Source organism: Amphibalanus amphitrite, unplaced genomic scaffold, assembly GCF_019059575.1.
Source record: "Amphibalanus amphitrite isolate SeventyFive unplaced genomic scaffold, NRLGWU_Aamphi_draft 000177F_arrow, whole genome shotgun sequence".
NCBI classification, from domain to species: Eukaryota; Metazoa; Arthropoda; class Thecostraca; order Balanomorpha; family Balanidae; genus Amphibalanus; species Amphibalanus amphitrite.
In genome coordinates, this window is record NW_024881672.1 from 29,191 (window position 1) to 54,135 (window position 24,945).

Genomic DNA, 24,945 nt, shown 5'->3' on the forward strand with positions numbered 1-24,945 from the left:
ATGGGTTTGTGAGAAGTTCAGGTACCACGTAGTATTAAACTTCCTGCATTTCTGTTTCAACTCAGTTTAACGTATTTCAACGAACATAACATCAAAAATGGCAGCCAGTACCGGCTTCACCTGTCACGGAGAACGCTCAAAAATTGAGTGTAGATGCTGGCCGGCACTCAATTTTTTGAGCGCCAGCTGACTGTCGTCTGTCGTGGCGCTCAATTTATTGAGTATCGCGGTCCCGAACGACAAGTGGCGCTCAAAAAGTTGAGCGTCTTTAGGGCATTTTCTTTCCAAAAACACCGATATAAATTATCACGGCGAGTGTTCGAGAAGAAACCTTGTTGCTCTCTCTTGCCATTGATACCTTATTTGGATACGATATTTGCCGTAGTGTGACGCTAAAGGCATTTTAAATTACCATCGTTTCGCCTATTCCTTCATAATGGGGCCCGCTCAATTTTTTGAGCGCTCAATTTTTTGAGCTTTTCCCCCTTGTGCGTGGGACTGAGATTAAAAAAAACGAAGTAATTTTGCAGAGAGGGGATGGTTAGAGCCTGGAATGCTTAGAATATGGCGATGTTTTGCCGCCAATTCACCGGACTCTGACACAGTCGTAACCCCGTAGAGACACTCACCCACTGCGTCGGAGCCGTAAGTCGGAGCCGCCGGCGCCGCGGTCGGCGTGGCGTCGGAGGTCGCACGAGCCGAGTATGTCACCTGTGGCCGACTGGCGCGAGATTAGCCGAAATTAGGCCCCACTCTGACTCTGACAGACGACCCGGCAGACCGGGCCGGCGCGGAAAATGGACGCCCGGGTGGATTTAGACTGTCCAACTGGCTGAGACTTAAGACCGCCGTGACTTGAAGCCACATGCAAGCTGAGACGATGAAAGTAGGTTTTCGTAACTCGGAGCTGTAAATAATTGACATGTTGTTTGCGTGTGGCTTATTTATCAGCAATATAGGTTGGCCAACAGCCATCACCGCTCAATGCAAGTTCAGAAGCTGTCAAGAAGAAACAGCAGATGCCACATGGCCCCACAAAACCATTAACGAGCTTTGTGACATCTACTATAGTTAGCACGAAGCCCGCACAGCAACAGCACATCGGGATCGAAGACCGACGGGCGACGACCGATCCCAGCAGGACTGACGGTCACGGTCAGCGCTCCCTCGGCCGTCGGCGACGGACGCGACGCTAACTATCGGAGCTCAGCCGACGACCGTGACTGATTGGCCATGGCCTTCCTCGGCCGGCCGTCAGCAGCGACGAACCTGCCCGTCGGCAACGACGACCTGCCCGTCGGCCGAGGGCGGAGCCGACGCGACGCCCAGGTGAGCCGAGAGCGCGCCGTCGAGACCGACGCCACTCGCCGTGCGAGCCGGCCGCCGCGCTGGCGTCCTCGCCGCCTCGGGGCCTCGGAGACAGGTGGAGAGAGGGCTGAGGAACTCGCCGGTGCTGGGGCTCGCTGGACGTTAGGGTGGCCGAGCGGAGTCGCTGGGAGAGCGGGGAATACGAGCGGTAAGCGGCCGGGGCGGTGTGGCTGTGACGGACACGAGTGAAGCAACAAGTGAGTGAGGGACTGGCGATGGGCGGTGAATTTTAAACGTCCCAGTTCGGACCCGTAAATATCCGCTTCTGTCCTCTTTTTTCGCACCTTCCTAGCCTCACCAGCTGCCGTTCATCCTAAGTGTTTCCTCCTCAGGAGCATCGTGTCTTCCTCGCCCCTCCCGTCGCCTCCGTCGCGATGCATCGTAACGTGTCGGTGACGACCCACCTGCTCCATCCCGTGTCGCCGCCGCTCTGGTTTCGCGCCGTGTTCTACGCGGCGTTCGCAGCCTGGGTGGCACTGCAGGCGGCCACCGAGTACTTCACCATCACGTCCCTCTACACCTACACGCACCTGCCGCTCTTCGAGTCCGAGAAGCAGGTCAACTCGGCCTTCCTCAACATCGTCGCCGTCGGTCTGCTCACCGTGTTTGTAGTGCTGACGTTCATTTACGGCGTGGTCGCCAAGAGCAAGCTGGCCGTGCTAGCCAGCGCCGCCTTCCTCGCCAGCCTCATCATCCTGAACGTGCTGGCCGTCGGCATACTCATGTCCAGCAAGGTGAGACCCTGGCCGACGAACCATCAATGGGAGTGGAGGGATAGAAGTCTTTTGTCACTGTGGGTGTGAGGCGGGACAAGAGATCAGGGACACTTGGGAGTGGGAACCTGAAATTTGGGACATTGCATCGCTCTTGTGACTTTTGGCTGAGCAGAGGCTACATAAATGTTACATATAATTGTTCAACAACTTTGCAGTTTGTTTCGCTCGCGACTGTAGACAAATTGAATGTCGTTTATCGTATTCCCCACTGAATTGGTAATGGTTTGCGACAAACAAAATATGTGAAGTAACGTGCATATGTAACGGCTACTATAAAACATAACGGCTACATTTTTTTATAAACATTAAGCAATTTGCAGCTTTAAGTATGTCTGACGTTTTAAAAGATGCCATCAGTCGTTTGATTTATTCCGACATTCAATATAAATTTTGGAGAAAGAAGTCATTCAGCCTATCTCTTAACCCTTGAAATTTGATTAACCATTTACTTAGTTCAAACTTTAAAAACGTCTAAGGTCTAACTAGTTACTTCGTTATTCAGATTCTATATCGTTGCATATGTATATATATATAGTAACAATAATAGCAAAATTGACCCATACCCAATACCCATCCATATGACAACCTAACGATATCATCATTAGGCACGCAAAAGAAAAAAATGCGTCGGTACGAGATAAAAATAGTCAACCGCCCGCTGGTAAAAAAAGACGTCTTTTGTAAATTGTCAATACCAGCTGTCGTTTAATTGCTGAACTACTTGTTTAAAAAATGCATGAATTGAGCCGACTATTTTTTTTTATTTAAGTGTTTGATGAAGACCTCGTATACAGAAAAAATGCAGTTGATAAAAACTTCCGATCTATTGAGCATCCAGATCATTTCTCATATTGACCATTCTTAACCGGTGTCTTCGTATTATGGTCTCTTTGTTTACCCAAGGCTTGAATTGGGAACAAGATTGATAACAACATAACAAGATTGACCAATGAGTAATGACCATCTTTAAATCGCTCATGTAGACTTATAATAAGCAGTACGGCCCACCGAAACTGTATCGTAGTGCAGAAATATATGTATGTAGAGCAGGGGTGGGTACATCGCTGGCATAACGATCTCGGATCAAAACCAACATGGCCGTAGGCCGTAGCAACACAGAAAGGTCGGTCACGAAGAACTAATGCAATAAAGGAGATTACCAAGACCAATGTCCAACTGAAATCACGGTTTGCCATTGGATGTATATGAAAATCGATACGTATGTAAGATCCATAATATCGTCATTGATTGATTGATTGATTGATTCATATTTTATTTATAGAAGCATTTTCACAGTCATACATTTACACGGATTGGTGCAGAAGCGACAAGCGCTTATCTCTAAGCACCTCTCCCAGTTCCCTACAAGGTAGGAGGCACGACCACCGCCCCCGACCGCCCAGCCAGCAGACCAGAAGCAGAGCCGCCCGTCGCCAGTCCGCCTTTTTTATGCTTAGAGAAATTACTTCCAAAAGCGTGCTTTTTATATGAACCTACCAGTGCCAATGATATAATTTTGAATGGCCCTGACCAGCTCCCCGCCGCCGCCGCCGCCAATACCTTGACCCTCTAGGAGAATTTCGAGTTGTCTTCTAAAAGAAAAAGCGTCAAAGTCGTGGAATACAGTGGAGACAGAGTTAAAAAGAAGCGTCCGTTCGTCAGCGTAAAGAGGGCAGTGCAGCATAAAGTGACGTGAGTCCTCCCAAGGATGACCGCACTGACAGGCCGCATCTTGGGTGTCCTTAGATAAAACTGTGAAGAGGTGTGCTTTTAGGGTGGACATGTGCAAACGAAGTCTAGTGTGGAGAGTGTTGCCTAGCTTGGATCCTGAGGAGAAGAAAGGGTTGGGCTGGGGACAGAAGTGCTGTCTTACTTCATTGGAAAACTTAGAGCGTGATCGGATCTGACGGATATGTTCGGGGAGGGAATTCCAGGATCTGGTAGTTTCAGGGATGAAGGATCGCTGGAAACAGGATAGGCGGTTTTTCGGGAGCGTGAGCAGTGATGAGGTGCGGAGGTTGCGTTGAGTCGAGTCCTGGCGCGTCGGCGTGATTAGGTCTGTTACATAGGCAGGAGTTGATGGCGGTGGATGGCGGAGTTGATGGAAAAATGTCAGTCTGTGAGTCAGTCGTCTTGTCGTCAGTGTTTCCCACCCCAGGTCCTTATGCAACTTGTCAGTTGGAGATCTGTAAAGGGCACCAGTCACTAGTCTCGCCGCTCTGTTCTGTAGTTTTTGGAGTCTGAAGATGTCTGAAGTCGTCAGGTGTCCGTCGTACACTATGTCGCAGTAGTCGAAAAGTGGTCGAATGTAAGTAAAATAAATGTCATTCAATACTTGTCTTGGCAAGTATTTAGCGACAGGATAGATAGGGCTAAGTGCTCTATTTACTTTAGTTACAACTTTGTTCACATGTTCGTGGAAGCGTAAGTCAGTCGAGAACGTCAGTCCTAGATGTGTGTGGCTAGATGAAGTTGGGATCCGTTCACCTCCAAAAGTCAGCTGTAGTGTCTGTGTGTCTTGTCTTGTGGTGAATGTCTGCTGCTGTGTCTTCTGTGGGCTAAAATGAATTCCCCATTTATCGCCGAACTGTTTGATGACATCGAGGTCGCGCTGGAGAGACTGCTGGTGTTCGAGTGAATTTCGCGGGTGAGAGGAATAAAGAGAGGTGTCGTCAGCAAAGAATAAAATTTGGTTTTCAGTTAAATTAGATAGATCATTAAGGTAAATAAGGGCTAAAAGGGGTCCGAGGACCGACCCCTGGGGGCAGCCAGCCTTAATCTTCTGCCAGTCAGAGAATGTGTTTCCTATTCGCACTCTTTGTGTTCGATCAGTAAGATAAGATTTTAACCACTCCAAAATGGCTCCAGAAATGCCACACTGCGCTCTGCACTTATATAAAAGACCCTCATGCCAGATTCTGTCAAAATATTTTGAAATGTCAAGGTACACGGCAGTAAAATCTTCGTTGTTGTCCAGTGATAAAAATAATTTGTGTGAGAGATAAATCAACTGCATTTGGGTACTATGGCCTGGCCGGTAGCCACTTTGCTTATCGGAAAGGATGTCATTTTCCGATAGATGTTTGTATATCTCCTTAAAAACTAGTTTTTCAAGAATTTTGGAAGTGCATGATAAAAGACTAATTGGGCGATAGTTGGTGGGTTCTGAGTTTGAACCTTTATTTTTGAAAATGGCAGAAACGTTGGCCTGTTTCCAGATTGTAGGGAAGTACCCTGAGCTGAGGGATTTATTAAAAAGTTTCGTCAGAGGTTCATAAATAAGTACAGCACAGAGCTTTAAAAGTTTACTTGGAATTTTATCAGGCCCTGTAGATTTGTTTGCATCCAAGGAATTTAAAGCTCTTAAAACATCTGGAGCTGACACCTGAATATGATTGAGGATTGGGATACCAGTGAGGTTGGGTGAGATCTGTGGGGTAGTTAGGTTTGATGTGTCAAGATGAGTTTGTTGTGCAAAATAAAAATTAAGTGTGTTTGCCTTTTCCAAATCATTTGTTGTTAGTGTTCCCTCTGTTCCCATAAGGGGTGGAATGGTTAGTTGTTTGCTGGTCCCAGTCATATTTTTCAAAATTTGGTGATATTTATGGGGGTCTTTTTTGTTAAGAAGAAGTTTGTTGACTTCCTTCTGCATGTGTTCAGAATTCAGATTTTAGTCGTCTGTTTAAGGCTGTTGTGTGATTTCTCTGAATACGCCACTTCAACCAGTCATTGTCTGATTGAGTGGCCTGTGCTGTCCTAAAAAGCCTATCCCTCTTGCGTGTCTCTCTTTTCAACCCTGATGTTATCCACGGCTTATCCTGGCTTTTGACTTTTACTTTTTTGCATAGTATGGAAGCTCTGGCAGCTGAAAGGAGGACATCTGTAAAATTTGCTGTTGCTTGGTCTACATCTCCATCAAGAACACTATTCCAGTCTGTTTCTAAAAGCATTGAGCAGAGTTTGTCAGAGTCAAGTCGGCTGTAGTCCCAAAACTCCCTGTCATAGTTGTAGTCAGTAGGCTGGGTAAAATTCAGGGAAATGAATAGAGGGAAATGGTCTATGCTTGAAAAGGGAGGCAGAGTGCCACTACTGGTTATGAGGGTGGGATCAGAAACAATGGCCAAGTCCCTTAAGTTTGCCACTCCAGTTCCTTGGTCTACACGTGTTGGCTCTGTAATCAGCTGAGTCAACTGGAGAGACATCAATTCCTCTTCAAAACGTTTTTCAAATCCTGTTACGGGACTGTGATTTGAGTACATTGGTAAAAGGTAAGTGTTTCCAAGATTAAAATCTCCCATGATTATAATCTGGGAGTGTGGGAGAGATTTTGCCTGAGCAAACCCCTCATTGAATGCGTCCAAGAAATCTAAAAACTGGTCAGCTAAGATATGAGGTGGCACATATGCACAACACACAAGTATGGTGTGATTTTTGATGCTGAGTTTACACCAGATTAGTTCAAAATCACCAACCTCAAGATCGGATAGTCTTTTAGTAGGAATGCTGTCCTTAACGTAAATAGCCACTCCACCTCCGCGCCTGTTACGGTGTTTAACAAAAGGTGAGTGAAAATGGTCAAGGGCATAAAGGGAAGGGTGAACATTGGCATCTAACTTAGTTTCGGTGGCACATAGCACATCAATGTTATGAGTCAATGTATGTTGAGAGAGCTCGTCTAGTCGGCAGTCAGAAGTGATAGAATTAACATTAACATGGGAGAAGTTGAGGAGTGAGGGAGGACATGTCAGCGGCGACAGCAGGGAGCCGGGGCAGGGACCAGAATTTTCATCACCTGCTATTCTGATATTCCCCATGGAAGAATTTACTGTACCTAGCCTAGGTGACTGGCGACTGACAGACACAGCCACAAGCAAGCGGGCCGGGCGGTGCAGTGAGGGCGGTCAGTACCTACAATCTACATGCAGTTCACCAATTCGTCATACTCTGCCACAGAAGCTTCCCCTTAATCAAACCTGTAGGTTGACTCAGTTCAAGCGAGCACTACCCCTCACGGGCAGAAGTTATTGGTTAGAACCTAGCCTATGATCAAAAAGCAGCATGAAGCGGACCCAGTCTACAAAGGACCTGGCCTACACGCGAGAAGCAGCATGAAGTGCGTCAGCATGAAAACCAACACAAACCTTGATCAAGTGGACCAGCTTCAGAAAACTTAACTTATGCATTGCTTATTTGCTGATCATCAATACATCGTGTGATGCTTATAAGAACAAGAACGATCACTGAATACCTACCTACCTAATTGCATCCCTGCAGCCCATACAGACACCAGCATTTCACCGTAAATGCTGCAGGCGCATGAAAACCTTGTTACTCAGGTTACTTACATAGCTTCCACGTTCTGTGCACAAAAACTATAGTATGCAGACAATAAGGAACTCATTACCACGCTTCTAAAAATAGACACTTTCATTTTCACAACACTTTCAAAACACTTTCACCTTCGCAGCATCATCTTCGCCGCTGCGCCACGTTTGTCTGTTAAACCGCGCAGCCAAATGCTGCCAGATCGCAAAGGAAAACTTTCTTCTTCTTAAAGGAACCTCCCAAACACCGCAGCACTGATTGTGATTGACAGGTCACGACTCAGGGAACACGAGCACGACTCAAAATCAATCGCTCACGACTGTTCACGACGCTCCACTCACGACCTCGGGAAGAGTCCTTAGTCTGCGCGAGTGGGCCGGATACCTCCGGCAGCTGAGGTACCTACTTTGTCACCGGTTACTTACTTCTGGCTGCCGTCGTCGACTCCAGCCGCCTTGAGGAGGTCGTCCATGCTGGTTATCCTGATGGTTGGGCTGCCTTCTCGGACCCGCACCTTCATGATGCAGCTGTCAGTCCAGACGGCCCACAGCTTCTTCTTTCGGCGCAGCTCTCGGGCCGCGAACATGATCTCCTGATTGCGTCGCGTCAGGTTCTCTTGGAGATATACATTCCTCATGTTCTCAACTATGATATACATAGTTATTACAATTAAGAATAGCCAACAACGTATTTTTCTTTTCAATAAACTTTAGTAGATTTGTCGGAATTTTTAAGCGCTTTAGCGTAAGTGCTTCAGAATCAACGTATTGTCGATCCTTTCCATTTTGCTTTTATCTCTATTCATACGTCCAATTCTTTCTATAATGTCGTTGGAGAGAAGAGCAGCATTCCTTAGTGCCGATAGGGACGTAAGGTTTCTATTCAGATCACAATGCTATATCTGAACTGTCTTTCTCCAATGTCCGAGTTCAAAGAAAGGCGATATAGCCTGCTGACATTAGAAACTTATGCCGGTCCCGTAGCTCAGTTGGTTAGAGCGTTGGACTCCGCGTGGTGGGAGCACGCGTTCCCGGTTATGACAGTCCGGGTTCGAAGCGCGACGGGCGCTCGACATTTATGGGCCTCCTGACAGGTATGGTTGCGGTTGGTGGCAGGCCGTAGCCAGGCGAAGTCAGCGAGGGGACCGGCCGTGCGCGGCTTTGTGCGCACGTTAAAGGGACCCTCCCACCTTCAAAAAAGTTAATGAATTGGCATGAAAGTGATGTCCCTTGGTTCAGAAAGAGCGAAAACGAATATCTACCAAATTTCACCGAAAAATATTCACTGGTTTTCAAGATATTAGGCTTTTACTTTTGTTTACTTTTTGGGATCTCCCCTGTTACTAGCGACTTTATTTGGAAGCAATAATTTGGCAGCCTTAAAGTGCGGCAGACGTTGCGCGCAAAGCAGCGTATACCACCACGTGTTAACGATGGTTTTAGTCTAAGATTTAAAAATCGTTAGATCTCCGCTGACGTCACAAATTCTAATGGGGCATTCCAATGCATTAGCCCCTTAGAATCCGAAAACTGCAAGTTTGAAATTCCATATCTTCGAATTAAAGCATTTTTCGATGTTGTGAGTGCCCAAACCGGTATTTGCAGGCCATGGCCACCAATTTGGCTATCTCAACTCAAAACTAATGTTAAGGTGGGAGTGTCCCTTTAAACTTTGGACTCTAAATTCTGCCATAGAATCGGAATTGCGCGATCGGAGGGTAGAGGGCAGGGTCATCGCAACAAGCTTAGCTTCGCTTAGCGGTGGCTCTGTCCTTGTGAATCCTTCCCATCAAAAGGTTTGGACTAAATTTATTAAAAAAAAACTCGTGTCCTGGAAATCTAATTACATTGTTATTCCGTTCAATGATATGTCTGTGTAGTTGTCTCTCTGTCTCATAACAACGACAGATGTGTAGGAAGGTGCTGAGTCTGACATACCATGTTCCTGTCCCAGCTGGGTGCATGTAATAATTTGAATGATGCGCGGATGACGTACAAAATGAAAGATACGAAAATGCAATAACTGCTGGCAAGAAGGCAACAACAATAGTTGCTTAGATATTTACATTGTTCCGAATCCAAGGAAACAAAAATTTAGTAAAATTCAGGAATGAAGGGAATTATCGAGACAGGATGTAAATAAACTTAATGTATTTCTCACTTAGGTACACTTATCACCTGACAACCGGGCTAGACTCATCCAGATAAATGATAATCTAAAATGCCTCCCGCTCGCGTGGTCTCATATAATGAGCTACAGTGACGGGTTAGCGTCAATATGCCGGGCTATCAGTGCAGCTAGTAGTAGTAGTAGTAGTTTATTAAAGAGCCATCCACAAGACAAGTGGCTATTATGGCCTTCACGTCAATAAAATCGGATCATAACATGCAGGGTAAAATACACACTCACGATGTTACACAACCTAAAATATACATATAGCTCAGGATAAAAAACATCACCTGCACGGCATCATGATTAAAAACGCGTTCATCACGTGTCTCGTCTCGAGAGTAGGTGGGCCTTCAGGGCTCGCCTGAACCGCGGACCTCGCTGGTTCCGCACCGACATGGGCAGATCGTTCATGAGGTGGGGAGAGCGGTATACAAACCGTCGCCGGCCCGCCTCCGAACGGATGGGTGGCACGTGCAGGAGATCGTCCTGTCTGGTGTGCCGGACATGGCCATGATGGTCCCGGTTGAGGCAGACCTGACGGGCGATGCATTCGGGCTGGCTAGAGGAGAGGACTTTGTCAAGGAGGCAGAGGGATTGGTATTGGAAGAGTTGAGACGAGTCGAGCCACCCCAGCCTGTCTCGCACAGCTGACACGCGGTCAAACTTTCGTTTTCCCGCGATCACGCGAGCCGCAAAGTTGAGCAGCTTCTGGATGGTTGCGAGGTTGCCAGCGCTGCCGCTGCCGTAAACAGAGAGGCAATAGCGGATGTGCGAGACGGCCAGGGCGGTGACTATCTCGGGAAGGGTGTCAGGAGGAAGGAAGTGGCGGAGGTGGGATAGTGTTGCGAGGATGCCGCAGCATCTACGCGAGACAGCCCTCACATGCGCGTCCCATGACAGGTGCTGGTCGAAGACCACACCAAGATTTTTGACCTCAGTGCTGGGCGTCAGGCACGTGTCCTGATATCTGATTTTAATCGTCGGGAGGTTGCGCAAATTTTGTCTAGAACCAAAAGTGATGAGCTCGAATTTGTTTACGTTAACCTTTAAGCCGTTCGCAAGGAAGTAGTTGCCAAGAGAGGAAAGGGTGCTTTCCATGCGCGATGCAAGCGCTGGAAGAGCAGATTTAGGGCCGGAAACCAAGACCTGGGTGTCATCGGCGTACTGGATAACCAGTCCATCGGAGACGTACAAACTCAGGTCGTTGGCAAACGCGCAGAAGAGGACAGGGCCGAGGCTAGAACCTTGAAAAACGCCCTGGTTGATGGGTAGAGGAGGTGAGATTTTGACGCGGCCATCAGAGGAAGTGAGGCTTACACTCTGCGAATGACCGGAGAGATAATTTTGAAACCAGGATGTGTCGACGCCCAGCAGCTGGAGTTTTTCGAGCAATTTAGCATGACTGATAACATCGAAACACTTGCTAAGGTCAATGAGACAAAGAATGGAGAGAAGGCCAGAATCTGTAGCAGCAAGGATGCTGTCGGTGACGCACGTGAGGGCGGTCTCGGTAGAGTGCTGCGGACGGAAGCCATGTTGGGTTGGGGAGAGGAGATGGTTGGAGGAAAGGTAGTAGTAGAGTTGGCGCTGAACTGCCCGCTCCACTATTTTGGCAAGGACTGGGATGATAGAAATAGGACGGTAGTTGGAAGGATCGGCAGGATCACCGGACTTGTGGATGGGATGGACGAGGGAATGCTTCCAGGATTCCGGGAAGATATTGGAGATGAGGGAGAGGTTGACGATATGGAGGAGGACGTGACTGATGGCGTTGAAGGATAGCTTGATGGTCCGAATGCAAAGTCCGTCAGATCCGCGGGACGGGGAGTTGCTCATGGAGCTGATGATGGCATGTAGGGTGCTGAGCGTGATCGGATGTAGCCGGAAGGCGCAGGCTCCCACCCTGGGCAGTCGCGGGGGAAGTGAGGGGGGCGGACCCTGCGCGGCGAGCTCGGCGGCAACGCGTGGGCCGACATGGACAAAAAATTCGTTCATCTGTTCGGCGGAGATGGTAGGTGGTATCGTGCACGCTGTCTTTTTACTGCCCAAGATGTCAGCCGCGCAGCGCCAGACAGACCCACGTCCCTGCTGAGACACGCGGTGTCCGATATGGCGCCGCTTGTCCGCTCTGAAGGCAGCGCGGGCCAAACGGTTCGCCTCCCGGTATCTATCAGACCCGCGACCCCACAGGCGCAGCGCTCGGGCGCGGTCAGCCAGAAGCTGACGCGTGTCGTCCGAGATGGGGGGAGCGGAGGGGTTGCGCAGCTTCACAGTTCGGACAGGGGCGTGACGCTGAACAATGGGGGCGAAAAGACGAATAAAATGAGACCATGCATCAGAAATGTTTGAGGCTGCAAAGACGCAGGACCAGTCGACAGCTAGTAAATCCGCATCAAAAGACTGCATGTTGAAGCGTTTAAAAGAACGACATTGCACGACGCGTGGCTTGAGACGAAAACGAGGGACACTGATCAGTACACGAGTAAAAAGGTGAGGGCTAAAATGGCAAAAACGAGTTCCCCTTCGAGCTACGATCTCTCGGTTAGTGATGATGACGTCTATGGCAGAGCCGGATGAGAATGTCGGTTCGTTGATGTGGTGAAACATAGAATATTTAGATACAAAGTCGCTGAGAGCTCGCTTCGAGGGTCCAGCCGCAAGCCAATCACAGTTTAAATCTCCGGCAAGCACTACGTCACACTCTGGGCAATGAATCAGAGCATGCTGATACTGCTGCTCTAAAAGAGTGAAGTCGGCATCAAGTGCAGCGACGGTGCGACGAGGCGGGCGGTACAAAGCGGCAATGATTAATCTACGATTTTTATCCCAGGTAAACAGTGACCAGAGCGATTCTAGCTTACAGTTTGGATCGTCAGAGAGAGGGACTTTGATCGGTTTCTGCACATATGAATCACGGAACAGAATGGCGACACCACCGTGACCGAGTGGCGCATATGAGCGGTCAGAACGCTTCAAAGAGTATCGCACGCTATCGCACGGCCGTCTGACACAATTTGCACCGGCTCCGTCATAAACATGTCGCCCCTCTATCATGCACCTCCGAATATGGCCACACTGTTATTGCATCACCACAATGCAGTCGCTTCGCTTGCACATGCACAACCGCGGCCGCCAGTCATGTCGCAGAGACATTCTTGTTCTGGTGCGTCATTTGCCGCTGACTACGTCAGGTCGTCCAGTTGTACGTACATCATTCTACGAGTGTATTTTAGAAATCCTCTGTGGTCTTGCAAAGCAAGATTTCGCATATCGCTACCAAAGATGGCTATTGTTTATTTCAAAAAGAACATGAGGTACCAGTAGTTAAAAACAGATTTAGCTCTAAAAAATTTCACGTATTTTGAAAACCATGTGTTGGGTATTGTGTTGGGTTAGGTACAATATAAATTTCGAATGCTTTTAATTACTTTATCACTTGGAATACTGCTGAGACAGCTTTGCCGAACTTTTGACCCACGCACTCTTCTAAATGTAGAAACATAGGTATCTGATTTTCAAAGGGAATTTATTGCCTACATAGTTGCTTCTAGAACTCATGTGATGATACGACCTCCATCGCAGAAATGATATGAAGGCTCGATTCATGCTCGACTGATGCTAATCCTGGTCCCAGGTTCCTTTTGAACAGGTCGTGATCCATCATCAGATCAAAACTGGCAACCGTGACGTGTTGCATTGAGGCTTTCTCAGTCGCCTGCAGCGCCAAGACCAATATTGCAAATGCACACGCTGATGTTTCCGCCTAAGCGATGACGACTAGCACGTGCGACCACCGATACCTTACACCAAGTGAACTGCTGACGCGCTGTTTTTGCATTTTGATTGTGTGGTCATAATCGGGCGAGCGGGAAATGCTGCAAATTTTCACTGTCAAGTCTCGAAATTGGGCCATGAGTGCACAAGGCCATAGTGCACACTGCACAATCTTCTAAGTTTGGTCGTGTACACAGCTTGCACCAAAACATCAACAAACAAAAACGACACAGAGTAGGTAGGGGAAAGTTGGGTAATATCGGCCAGTAGGTATAATATCGGATAGGCAGTTATCTTCTGAACTCTCCCCCAGGTGCATACGCAAATATTTTATTTGGAAGAAAGGTAGCGCTGGATTTCCTTTGTCACCACCTCCTCTCGCAGGCAGTTTGCCGCCATGCTGTCATAATTGTTTTACGATAATCGCCATTTGTCCTTCCATCCATACAACTTATTAATTACCTGTTATCGCAGAGATAAAGAAGTTGTAACTGCCAAGTTGTACCTTTTCCACTTACCTGAACACTTTTGTTATCGATTATGGGCCAACTATCTGTGTTCAATGTGTTTGTTGCTCCCATTTTGCCGCATTTTGAACGGCCTACGTGTTTGTTATTATCGCACACCCATCCGATATTACCCCATGGGGGAAGGTGTTTGAACCCCCTCCGCCCCCCCCCCCCACCTCTTCTAACTCGGCTCCTGGGCCACGGAGCGACACGCGGAAGGTGGCGTTCGAAAGAGCAAGAAGCCAACGCATAACTCGGGAACCAATATCAACATCAAGACTCTTGGGATCCAATTGGACGCCCGTCCGTAATTTGCTGCTGCTGTCCGATAATACCCAAGAATTTTTTTTTCTTTAAAAAATCGCTGCGCTCCAACGCAACACCGGAACCTCAGCAGACTTTCTAAAAACAAAGTTTTGGGCTTTCTACATATATTTAAATGACTCCCAGTTACATAAAAATGATAACCTTCATGTTACGATGGCTTGAAGTTACCCGTCCGATAATACCCAAGTTTTCCCTACAAGAAACCACGTTTATACGGCCCATTCCCTTTGGCCTGATTCACCTTTCATCTTAGTATCACACTGACATCGAAAGCTTCGGGTCAAATTGGGTTTATTTGCAAATCAAGCGAAGAATTATGAGGATTACCTATGTATTTGTGTATCTACTTGTGCTTGTGTGCAGTTCTGTCAATGTTCGTGCGTCTTTGAGAGTTTACAAAATGGAGGGAGAGAGAGAGAGAGAGAGAGAGAGAGAGAGAGAGAGAGAGAGAGAGAGAGAGAGAGAGAGAGAGAGAGAGAGAGAGAGAGAGAGAGAGAGAGAGAGAGAGAGAGAGAGAGAGAGAGAAGAGAGAGAGAGAGAGAGAGAGAGAGAGAGAGAGAGAGAGAGAGAGAGAGAGAGAGTCGATTCCCTGGCGGCAAAGGTCACGACCTCCTGCTCTGTTTTGTATTGATTCCCGCACGATCCAGCTCCATGAGGAGCGTGGGGCCGGGCGACGCGTGCTTCGGCAGGAGTAGCCGCATGGCCGATAATGCCGGCCTTCCCAGCCGGGCGTCCAGCCCGAGACACGGCACCGGGGTATATTGAGACACGGCATCGCCAGCTCAGTGCTCAGCGCCCATCTTCGACCAGAGCTCCTGTGAGCTGCCGACCGGCACACGGACTCTGCGTTCAGACATTTCGAGGAGGCCATGAAATCGGACGACGGAGGCTTTGGCTCGCACGTTTACACGTTCATAAATTATAGCTTTATCCCAATGCTCACAATCGACACGCTTAATTGCGCCGACAAACGGCACAACTTAGCGCTCCAGTCAACTGATACTTCTGAGGAGTGGAAACATCATTCTGTAGTCGACTATACAGAGGCGAATATTCATAATCGAGTTTTTAACGACCAAAACGTCTTAATCGCTTTGCATAGCATTGGCGAAGTGTTACTTCTTTGCAAATATGAAAAGGCCGCACCTTTTCTCGGAAACACGATGATTCAATGGTGAAAAACGCCGTAGACAGCTGACAGCTAAGCAAATCATAACGGAATAGACCGATTAAATAAAGAAAGCTGTAGACTGGTAGTGGTCAGCTGTCATTTTCAAGTCCAGAGGAGATGGGGTAACTACTAACTACCTCCTTTGCTAGTCAGAGTGCCCATACAATAAAGGCTACAGCCATGATTTACCAAATACCGTGTATAACTTGTTACATATTTTGTTGTTTTCTTACCCTCTGGACTATTTGGGTTGGATTTCTGTAGGCACGAACTCTGCTCAGCCCTGCAGGCTACTTGAATCGGGATCGGAAACTTCCGCTTAGCACCTGATGCACAACATATATTGTTTATTATTCTACATTTAACCAACCACTTTGTAACGTTGTTTACCGTCCCGTAATCGGTTTCCCAGTTGATTGGGCTTTCAAGTAGCCCCGTTCCGTACACATGAGGTGTGAAACGGGCTCTCCTGGGTCGGCGAGGCACCCTGTTTACATTCATTTCTGCCCGGTGTGTGTTTTCGCCAGGAGTTCTCATCTGTGCTCGGAAGATCAATATGTCCCGGCTCGTCCCAACTGCCGCTCTCACTCGAGCGGAAGTGGGTACTAATGATCTTTCAGCACAGGGATGACTTGGCAAAGCATAAACAAAGTTAACTGACTGTTGGCTCACGTACCTAAGAAATTCATATATGCTGCAGTAAACGGGTTAGGGGATAAAATAATGGGTTAGAAGTAGAGTTGCAAAGTTTTCCCAATGGGCTGCTACCGGCACCGCCCCGCCCCACAAAAATTTTCTGGGATACCGGCATGCTACCACGCCCCAAGCAAAAAAACCGCCAAATTACCGGCATCTGTCTCAAGGCCAGTTTCCAAACAAAGTGTTTTGTGTTGTTTTGATTCTGGCTCATTCTGCCTTTTGCCTAGGGAATGTTGTCATGAACATTTATTTATTTTAGTTATTGTATTATGTCCATTACCTACCATTAGACTTACTGAGTATTCTTTGTCTTCCTTTGATAGACCACATAGTAGATTCTTGACAATTCTAATTAGAGCCAAACCTGTGAAATGCTGAGGTTCATGTGTTACCCCTGTCCCCTACCCTTAGCAATGGAACTTCTACCACAAAATGTATTTTGCAGTGGCTAAGATTGCTGTTATTACAATTCAATAGCCTCTTAGTGTCCAAAGTTTGAATCATATGCTGACAATTTTATTGTGTGCAAAATCAAAAATACCGGCATGCTACCGGCAAGACATGCCAGATACCACGAAAAAACCTGCGGTAGTGAAAAATTACCGGCATGCCGGTAGTGCGGTAGGGAAATTTTGCAACTCTAGTTAGAAGTAATGTTTATTATTCAGCCAAAACAAAAGAACCATATATCAAGCCCGTTTCCGATGCGTTACAGCCCCTGACGTTGCCTCTCTGTGCCGCCAGTTCTCACTGAACACGGGACCGAGTAAGTTCGGCCAGCGGGTGCTCACCATCTACCACCCGAACGTGTCGGCGGCGCACTGGTCCTCCGAGCTCGACCAGTGGGCGGCGGCGTACCCGGCGCGGCCCGAGCCGCCCCCGGCCGACCCGCAGGCCGGCCAGCAGCGGCTGCTGCACCTGCTCGACTACTTCCAGCAGCAGGGCGGCTGCTGCGGAGTGCTCTCGTACCGCGACTACGCGGCGCGCGGCGCCCTCCTGGCCACCTCGTGTCGCTGCCTGCCCTCCGGCCACGGCCGGCTGCGGCCACAGTGCACCGGCAGCGCGCACCTGCTGGCGGACGGCTCGCGCGCGCCGCTCTGGTCGCGGGGCTGCCAGCTCGTCACTGACGACTTTCTGCGCGACCTGTTCTACCTGCGCGACCTGCTCATCTCGACAGTGGTGTTCCAGGTGCTCGTGCTGCTGCTCGGCATCGTGCTCGGTCTGAACACACCCATCAAGGCGGAGCTGGACGATGCTGACCACGACTCGGACGGCTAGCGCGAGGACTCGGGTGACGTCACCAAACATATCGGTGACGTCACCAAACACTCCAGTGACGTCACCAAACACATGGGTGATGTCACCGCTGCCGGTCGCCGCCCGACGAGCGCCGGCGCCGGTACGGCATCAGTGCCGGCGACCAGACGTGATGACGTCACTCGTGTTGACGTCATACGCAACGAACCGGAGCTAAAAGTGAATGGTGCCGACGCCGGGACCTTTGAGGCCGCCAAGCAGACGCAGCGGCCGCTTCCGGAGGTGGCGGTCTCTGAGTAATGATTGCCAAACTGGCTGGAGTCTCAGGAATAGACCAGCAGTGCCAACGGCCGTGGGAGAGCCACTGCTAATGTGGGGACTAGCTTCCGACTCTGAAATCCGCAGGCTTGGACCGTCGTATGAAAATATGCCCGTTTGTGTAGTGAATGCACCGGTCTCCTTGGCCAGCAAAGTGTTCGTACACCCTAGTCACTCTGCAGTAAAACTGTGTGCGATGACTGGCGCACTTCCTCAGGTCAATTAGTCAAGGCCTTTCTACATTGAGGTTCTGCCCGGGATTCTGCACTATTCAAAACAGCAGCTCAGCCGTCTATGGTAAGTATTGTTCAATTATACTTGCTTCTCTGTTCCTTTTAGCCAAAGCCCATTAACTTCTAAGCCCGCTCGGTAAATTCGTTAAATAACCAAACACTCAGTCGCGCGGTGGGAATCCGTATCTCGGCCTACTCAGGCCGCTCGAATCACGCGGCGGTTAGGGGAAAATATTTGTGGCTTTAAGTAAAGGTCTGGTCAAAGAAGCTCAGGTCACAAAATTGTTTGAATGAGCTACCTTATTCCATATAATCAATCAATTTTACAAGTTTTTCTGAGTCAACTGGTGACTGTCCCCAGACACTAGATCATTTTCACCAGTGCGTCATATATACAACTAGTGACGTCATATATGACCTCAGTGACGTCACATATGTCCTCAGTGACGTCATATATGCCCCCACTAATATATGCATGACCTAAGTGACGTCATACGTGCTCCAAGTGACGCATGTATGCACTCAGTGACGCCATATCGACACTTTTTCAAACTGTTTTCTCATAAATATCCAGGAAACGCGAAAGATTCCTTTTAAAAAGTGCCCAATCAACCGATCTTGATTAAATTTGAGTGTTCGTAGGCTTGTTCTGGCATTGCTTCATCTGCCAACACAGACAAACTTGAGAAAAATCGGGTGACTGCACATTTTTAGAAAGCTTCTATGCAACTTGTCGGAAAATCACGAGAGAACAGCTGAAGGGTTGAAAAAAGGTGTCGATATATGCGTTCACTAAATATATGTTGGCTCACTGCGGAGTGTCGAGTGCAGGCTGATTTGTGATCTTGTGGGCTGTTATCTACCCTCTGCACAGATGAGCACCAACACAGTATCTGTAAACTTTCTCTTTTTTTGCCAAAATGTCCAAGTTAACACAAAGAAGAAGAAAAAAACATTAAAGAATGTCAAAGGAAGGGGCATTATTCTTTTTACTGTACACATTTACGTTAGGCGCTGACGGTCACCTCACAGGCAGCCCGTGGCCGGAGGTCGGCTCCGATTGGAGCATGTCACTAGGGTGAGCGGCTGGGCGGGCTGTCCCACCGGAACACTTCCGTCCCTACGGCTACGGGATGGGCCCCCAACCAAACCGCTGCGGAGCAGCTGTCGGTAATTGTTAACCCCAACCCTCTCCAATACCAAGTGACTAAGGAGCGGTACAAAAATTCGAGATCCATTTCATCTGTTTCTGGTTAAAATAATTTACTAAGAATGTCTGCTATATCAATTGAAAAATAAATTAAGGCCAGGATGAGTATGTGTAGGTTTTTTCTGAATTCGTAAGTCATCGATGCGGGAGATATGCGCAGGTGGATATGAATAGCCTTCTACATTGTACGTTAAAGGGACAGTATCACCATTTTGATGAAATTTGACATTGCATAGGCCCCACCTTTCTGGTCCGGGAACTGAGGACCGATCCTCGAAGCTCCACACCGTTATCCCGCTATCGCCGCGCAAAGTACGAAAGGTGTACTACACTTTGAATCGTGCTTCACTATCTTCACTGTTTAAATGTTAGCGCCGTTTTGAATTGACCGCCAGTAATAAAACTTTTACCCTGGTCATTTCATCAAATTTTATAAAGCCAAAACGTTTTTCGCACTTATTCATCACCGTTAAATTCATTAAATAGTCGTAGGCAATTTCCGCTGTTTCCTTCGGATTCTAGCGGCTCAACAAAGGAATTCCTCCAGCTTGAATCACAATCTCCCTCCAATGTATGACGTATATGTATGACGTCATCTGATCTGCTAAAAGTACTTCACATTTGCTTCAAGTACGAAAATATTGTCACGTGATATCTTCTGGGCAATACCTAATGCTGCCTTTCCCTAACGACAACTCAATCAGAAGAGCGGCCGCGTAAGCGTAGCGTCAATAATGTATTATCTGCGCCAGTTCTGTAGTAATTTCGCAGGCTTCCAAAGTGGCGGCCATGCTTGTAGTGGTGGTTCGCTCATGAAAATGACTCGCTCATGAAAAAATATTTTTCACCGAGTTCGGTCCTCAAACTATGTTTTTCTGATTCAGAAAAATAAGAAATGCTAGTAAAAAAAAAATCAGCTCCATACATTGATTTTTTTTTTCGATGATACTGTCCCTTTAACATAAATTACTTTTATTTTTAGGACACTGAAGTCAACGTTTACTTTTATGTTCGTCTTTTTCCAATTACATCTATTCCTGCTTTGGAAACGAGACGGCTTCAATTGCAACTGACTCTTCTCTCTCTCCCTCTCTCCTTCTCTATCTCTCCCTCTCTCTTTATCTCTCCCCCCTTCTCTCTCTCTCTTCCTCTCTCTTTCCATCCCCTTCCTCCATCTCAGACACACATACCAGCTCGCTCTCAGTCTCAGAGACTAATTGCCGCTGCTCGTCGGACACCCGCCCGCTGCGGAGTGCGGAGTGGAGGTGCGCCCGGCTGCGGAGTGCGGAGTGTGCGGAGGTGCGCCCGCCGAGGAGCCGTGACTTCCTCCCGGGCCGCCGAACGGCCCGCGGCCGCGCTGCAATCAATAGGCACCAGCTGCGATCAATGTAACGCCGCTGTAAGACATCCCGGCCGGCCGGCGGCCGCCGCGCCGGCACACAGGCTGCATTATCCAGCGGTCGGCGCGCCGGCCAGGTAGAGAGGAGGTCCACTCACGGTGTCCCCAGGCAGCGCCCAGACGGGAACTCCCCACACGGACTCCGTCCGACGGAGCGCGGTAATCATGAAATAGAGCGCATACCCGGCTCCGTACGACAAGGATGAACGGGGGACAAATGTGGTCCGAGGTGAAAGGGTAGGGGTCAGGCCAGAGGTTTAAATCTCACATTAGTGGGGTTGAATGGCTTCTGGTCGGTCAAACAGATAAGCCCCTGGGCAGTTTCGCTGGTCTGGTAAAAGATGTCAGTCCTGCTTTCTTCTTTCCTTTTTTATTTTGTGATGTCCCGTCCCGAGGCAAAGTGAATTTAGCGGGTGATTTGCTGTCTTGCTGAAGACTTAATGATTGCCGTTGACTTCGAAAACATTCGAATCTTGGTTCGAATACTGTTGATAAATAAATTGCCTGTATTAAAATCATCGGAAGACAATTCCGATGGTCGGGCTCAAATAAATGCTAGGCCGAAACCAGTCGGTACCATTGTCCAATGTTTCATTATTCTATAATAAAATATAATCATATTTGGTCAAACATTTAGCTTTCACAATTACTTACGTTGACGAAGAATGCCGATAATCATGAAGTTTCGCCTCTTGCCCAGCTGATGTGGCCACTGGCCAGGCTTTAGCGTGCAACCATAATGCCTTGCCGCACTTGGGTTCACTTAAAGGGACCCTCCCACCTTCAAAAAAGTTTATGAATTGGCATGAAAGTGATGTCGCTCGGTTCAGAAAGAGCGAAAACGAATATCTACCAAATTTCACCGAAAAATATTCACCGGTTTTCAAGATATTAGACTTTTACTTTTGTTTACTTTTTGGGATCTCCGCTGTTTCTAGCGACTTTATTTTAGAAGTGCGGCGTTTGCGGCAGATGTTGCGCGCAAATAGCATATACCACCGCGTGCTACAAAACGTTTTAGTCAAACTTAATGACGGACGTTCGAAAGCCTGATGACGTCATCAGATTCCCGTAATGGTTAAGAGATAGGGACCAAGCTGGTCCCACCCTGCAAGTAAAGGGAAGAAATTTCTTGAATACCATAAAGCTGCGGGGGTTGCGACCAGGATAAATGGTGGTTTCTGAGCCTGGCCGCAAACTTGGCTATCTCAACTCAAAACTAATGTTAAGGTGGGAGGGTCCCTTTAAAATCCGTGAAATATGTCCACAAAAATACAATGTCCAAAAATGTCCACAAAGATCTACAAATCACCTTTACGCTCTCACACGAGACACGCCACGGGCAGCACCGCCTCGTTGATGCGTTCCCGCGCTCGATCTCAGAGACACTACTGAAAGTCGAGGCCTTGTCAGAAATATGACACGGATACGGAAAATGACGCGACGCGCGTTACCCGATAGGCCGATCGTCGCCTCGCAGACAGTGTGATTAAATGATGGCCGAGAGCTCACAAACGATGACCGAGCTCTGACAAACGATCGCAATGGCCGATAACTCACAGATGTTCACCAATTAGGCTCATAAATATAAACGATAACCGGGAGTTATAACAAACTTGTACCGTGTCCGTGAGACATCCAAGCTACCAGAACTCAGTGAAGCATACGAATGCGACAAACGAATTATGATCAGTCATGCTGAGGCGATACCTATAACATAAATGATACCACTCGCAAAAAAAAAAAACAGATGAACTGGACGAAAATCTACCAAACGGAAGGCATTTGCATTATTGCGCATAGGTCCCACCCTTTTTCACTATCCTGCATAATGGCCCCATGCCCTCTCTCTCTCTCTCTCTCTCTCTCTCTCTCTCTCTCTCTCTCTCTCTCTCTCTCTCTCTCTCTCTCTCTCTCTCTCTCTCTCTCTCTCTCTCCCCCTCCCTCCTTCCCTCCCGACCTCACTCTGTCCAATACAAGTCGCCTGTACGCCTCAGGCAGCTCTGGTTTAATTACAGGTTGGCGACGGGCGACAACCAAGCGGGACGGAGCAGCTCACCGTGGTCTCGACAGGACAGCACAGCACAGCAGCCGTGCGGGAAAATGCGACATCCCCAGACTGCCTGGTCGGGAACAGCCGGACAGGACAGGACAGGACAGGACAGGACAGGACAGGGCGCTGTCACCAACCAATTGTGGACACTGGACAGCCCGAGCGCTGCCTTCACCCGCCCGGTGTAGGCGGTCGGGAGAAATAAGGAACGCGTCACTGGACACGGGATGGGAGGCACTATGCTGTGTCTGCCACATGCAGAGAAGTCGTCGCTTGGACAGAATTTCGATACGTGATTGTCAGTCGGGCTTCAAGTATGAGGTACTGTCAGGCTGTTGTAATGTTACGTAGAAGCCCTAGATATACCGCCGGGGCTGCTCTTGGGCCTGGAGGTTATGGGCGTGTTTTTATTCACGGTTAAATATACCTGTGATATTGTTGTAGGATGGGTGAGCGGGGCGAGGACATGGTGTTAGGAATAATGTTGAGCATCGGCGGTCGATGTAAATGTGTCATGAATAGCTAGATTTCCCACCGACAATTTACGCGTAAGCTGCGGCTATCCCAAATTAACACCAACCAACTGATTAAACTATTTGTTAAGGTACCCAGACGGCACACTCAACAGCCATTAAAAGAGCAACCATTGGCTCACGGACTCACAACAGTAAACTGTGCTACTCCTTGTCGGGAAAACGTGCGGCGCAGATAAAAGCAAGTCAGAGTGCAGGCTAGGCATTTGTTACGATCACATCCATCCATTGAATATGACACCACTGATCACAGATTATGATAGTCTTATAAGCTTCTACGTAGGACAAGTGGTTAAAAACGGACCCTTGGAGCTTCGTTTCGGCCACCGCCATAGGCGCGGGAGCCGGGGGGGGGGGGGCAGTGGGGGCAGCTTGCCCCACCAACTCTGGGGCCGTGGGGGCGGTGCCCCCACAGCTTTGAGACGGAATACCACACTTTTTTTTGCAAATGTTTTCTTTTCTGTTGAAAAAGCCGAGGGGTGAAAAATAAGTGGCCTAAAACCGGTGAGAAAACTAGATTTGGGGGTACCCTAGGTTAATCTCTATTATGGTGTGCCCCCCCCCCCCCCCCCCCCCAGTCGGAAAGTAGTTCCCGCGCCCCTGGCCACCGCACCAGTATTGAACAAACGTGGTCAACTTCAAAAGCCTTTTACTCACTCCACGGCAAATGCCAGCACTCGGCACCCTAGTTCAGGATCAGTGAGTTCTGATGGATAGGACCTTTACCTAGTCATGTCACAAAGCAGGCCGCACTCAGGTCTCAGCACCAGTCTGCAAAGCGCCTCTTTCCAGGCTGTTTCATCGCATTTTACTGCATTCTGCCCCGACCCGAGTCACGCCATATCCCCACACATTGGTTTGGCAAAGTGGAAACAGCCGACTTTAGCAACAGGTGTGTCAGGAAGAACCAGCTTTACGCTTCTGAATAGCCGCAAGGCCCCTACATTAGATTTGATGAACGAGCCAACGCTCGATTCGGCACTCAACTCCCTGGCGAGTAACCCATCATTCGAGCATGATTAAACAATCAGGGTTAACTTTGCGGTGGGTTGAAGGAGAAAAATGTCTACGAATGCGAAAACATGCAACAGAATCCGACCTTATTGAGATTTATTACCCAGAGCGTACGCTCGGAATATTGTGAGCAGTGAGGACTCTAGTTGAATTTCTTATTGTTGATAGGCTGAGACGTGAGTCCATCTCTGGCGTTCCGCGTTGAGCGGTCGTTTTAGGCCGTATTCCGTGATAGACTTTAGGACACTGGTGTTTGTAGTGTTATCTGGTGACTGTTGTATTAGCACGAGACATCAGCATTCAGTTAGTCTTTGAGAATGCGGGACATCTGTGCTGACGTGATTGTGTAAGACGTGAAGTCGATTGATCTGGGTTTGATGGCACATGAGAGGAGTACGCAACGTCACCGATAGTCTGCGAGCTACTTCCTCATGTCAAGTCGCTAGTCAAGTTCAGTGTTGTCGATTCCCGTTTCGCCCGTGCCGACCGACTCTTCCAGCCGTGTGATTGTGTACTTGGTGTCATTATTCCCGCCCCAGTTGCCTCGGAGCACGTCAGGGTAGTTTGGCAGGACGGGGCTGACCTCACGCGGACTCACGTGGGGCTGTAATCAGGTACTAGTCTTTTGCACGGTGTGGTTCGACCCCCAGTTCGTAGATCAGTCACCCACCTGTGTAAGGCCTGTGACTGTCCATCATCTGCTGTTCTCCGCTAACCCCCAACGATGGTTCAGCAATGATAGTCAAGCAATACAGCTAACCAGACGCCGTCTCTCTTCAACGTTCTACTCCGTCACATCCCGGGAGT

General features: G+C 48.5%; 1 protein-coding gene across 1 annotated transcript; it reads left to right on the forward strand.

The window, feature by feature from the left end:
- The first annotated feature begins 1,742 nt into the window (after positions 1-1,742).
- LOC122383934 lies at positions 1,743-23,448 on the forward strand. Its single transcript, XM_043370818.1, has 3 exons — positions 1,743-2,102; positions 16,866-17,993; positions 22,557-23,448. Exons 1-2 carry the CDS (start codon positions 1,743-1,745, stop codon positions 17,397-17,399), a joined length of 894 nt encoding a protein of 297 aa, XP_043226753.1. The 3' UTR covers positions 17,400-17,993; positions 22,557-23,448.
- The last annotated feature ends 1,497 nt before the right edge of the window (positions 23,449-24,945 follow it).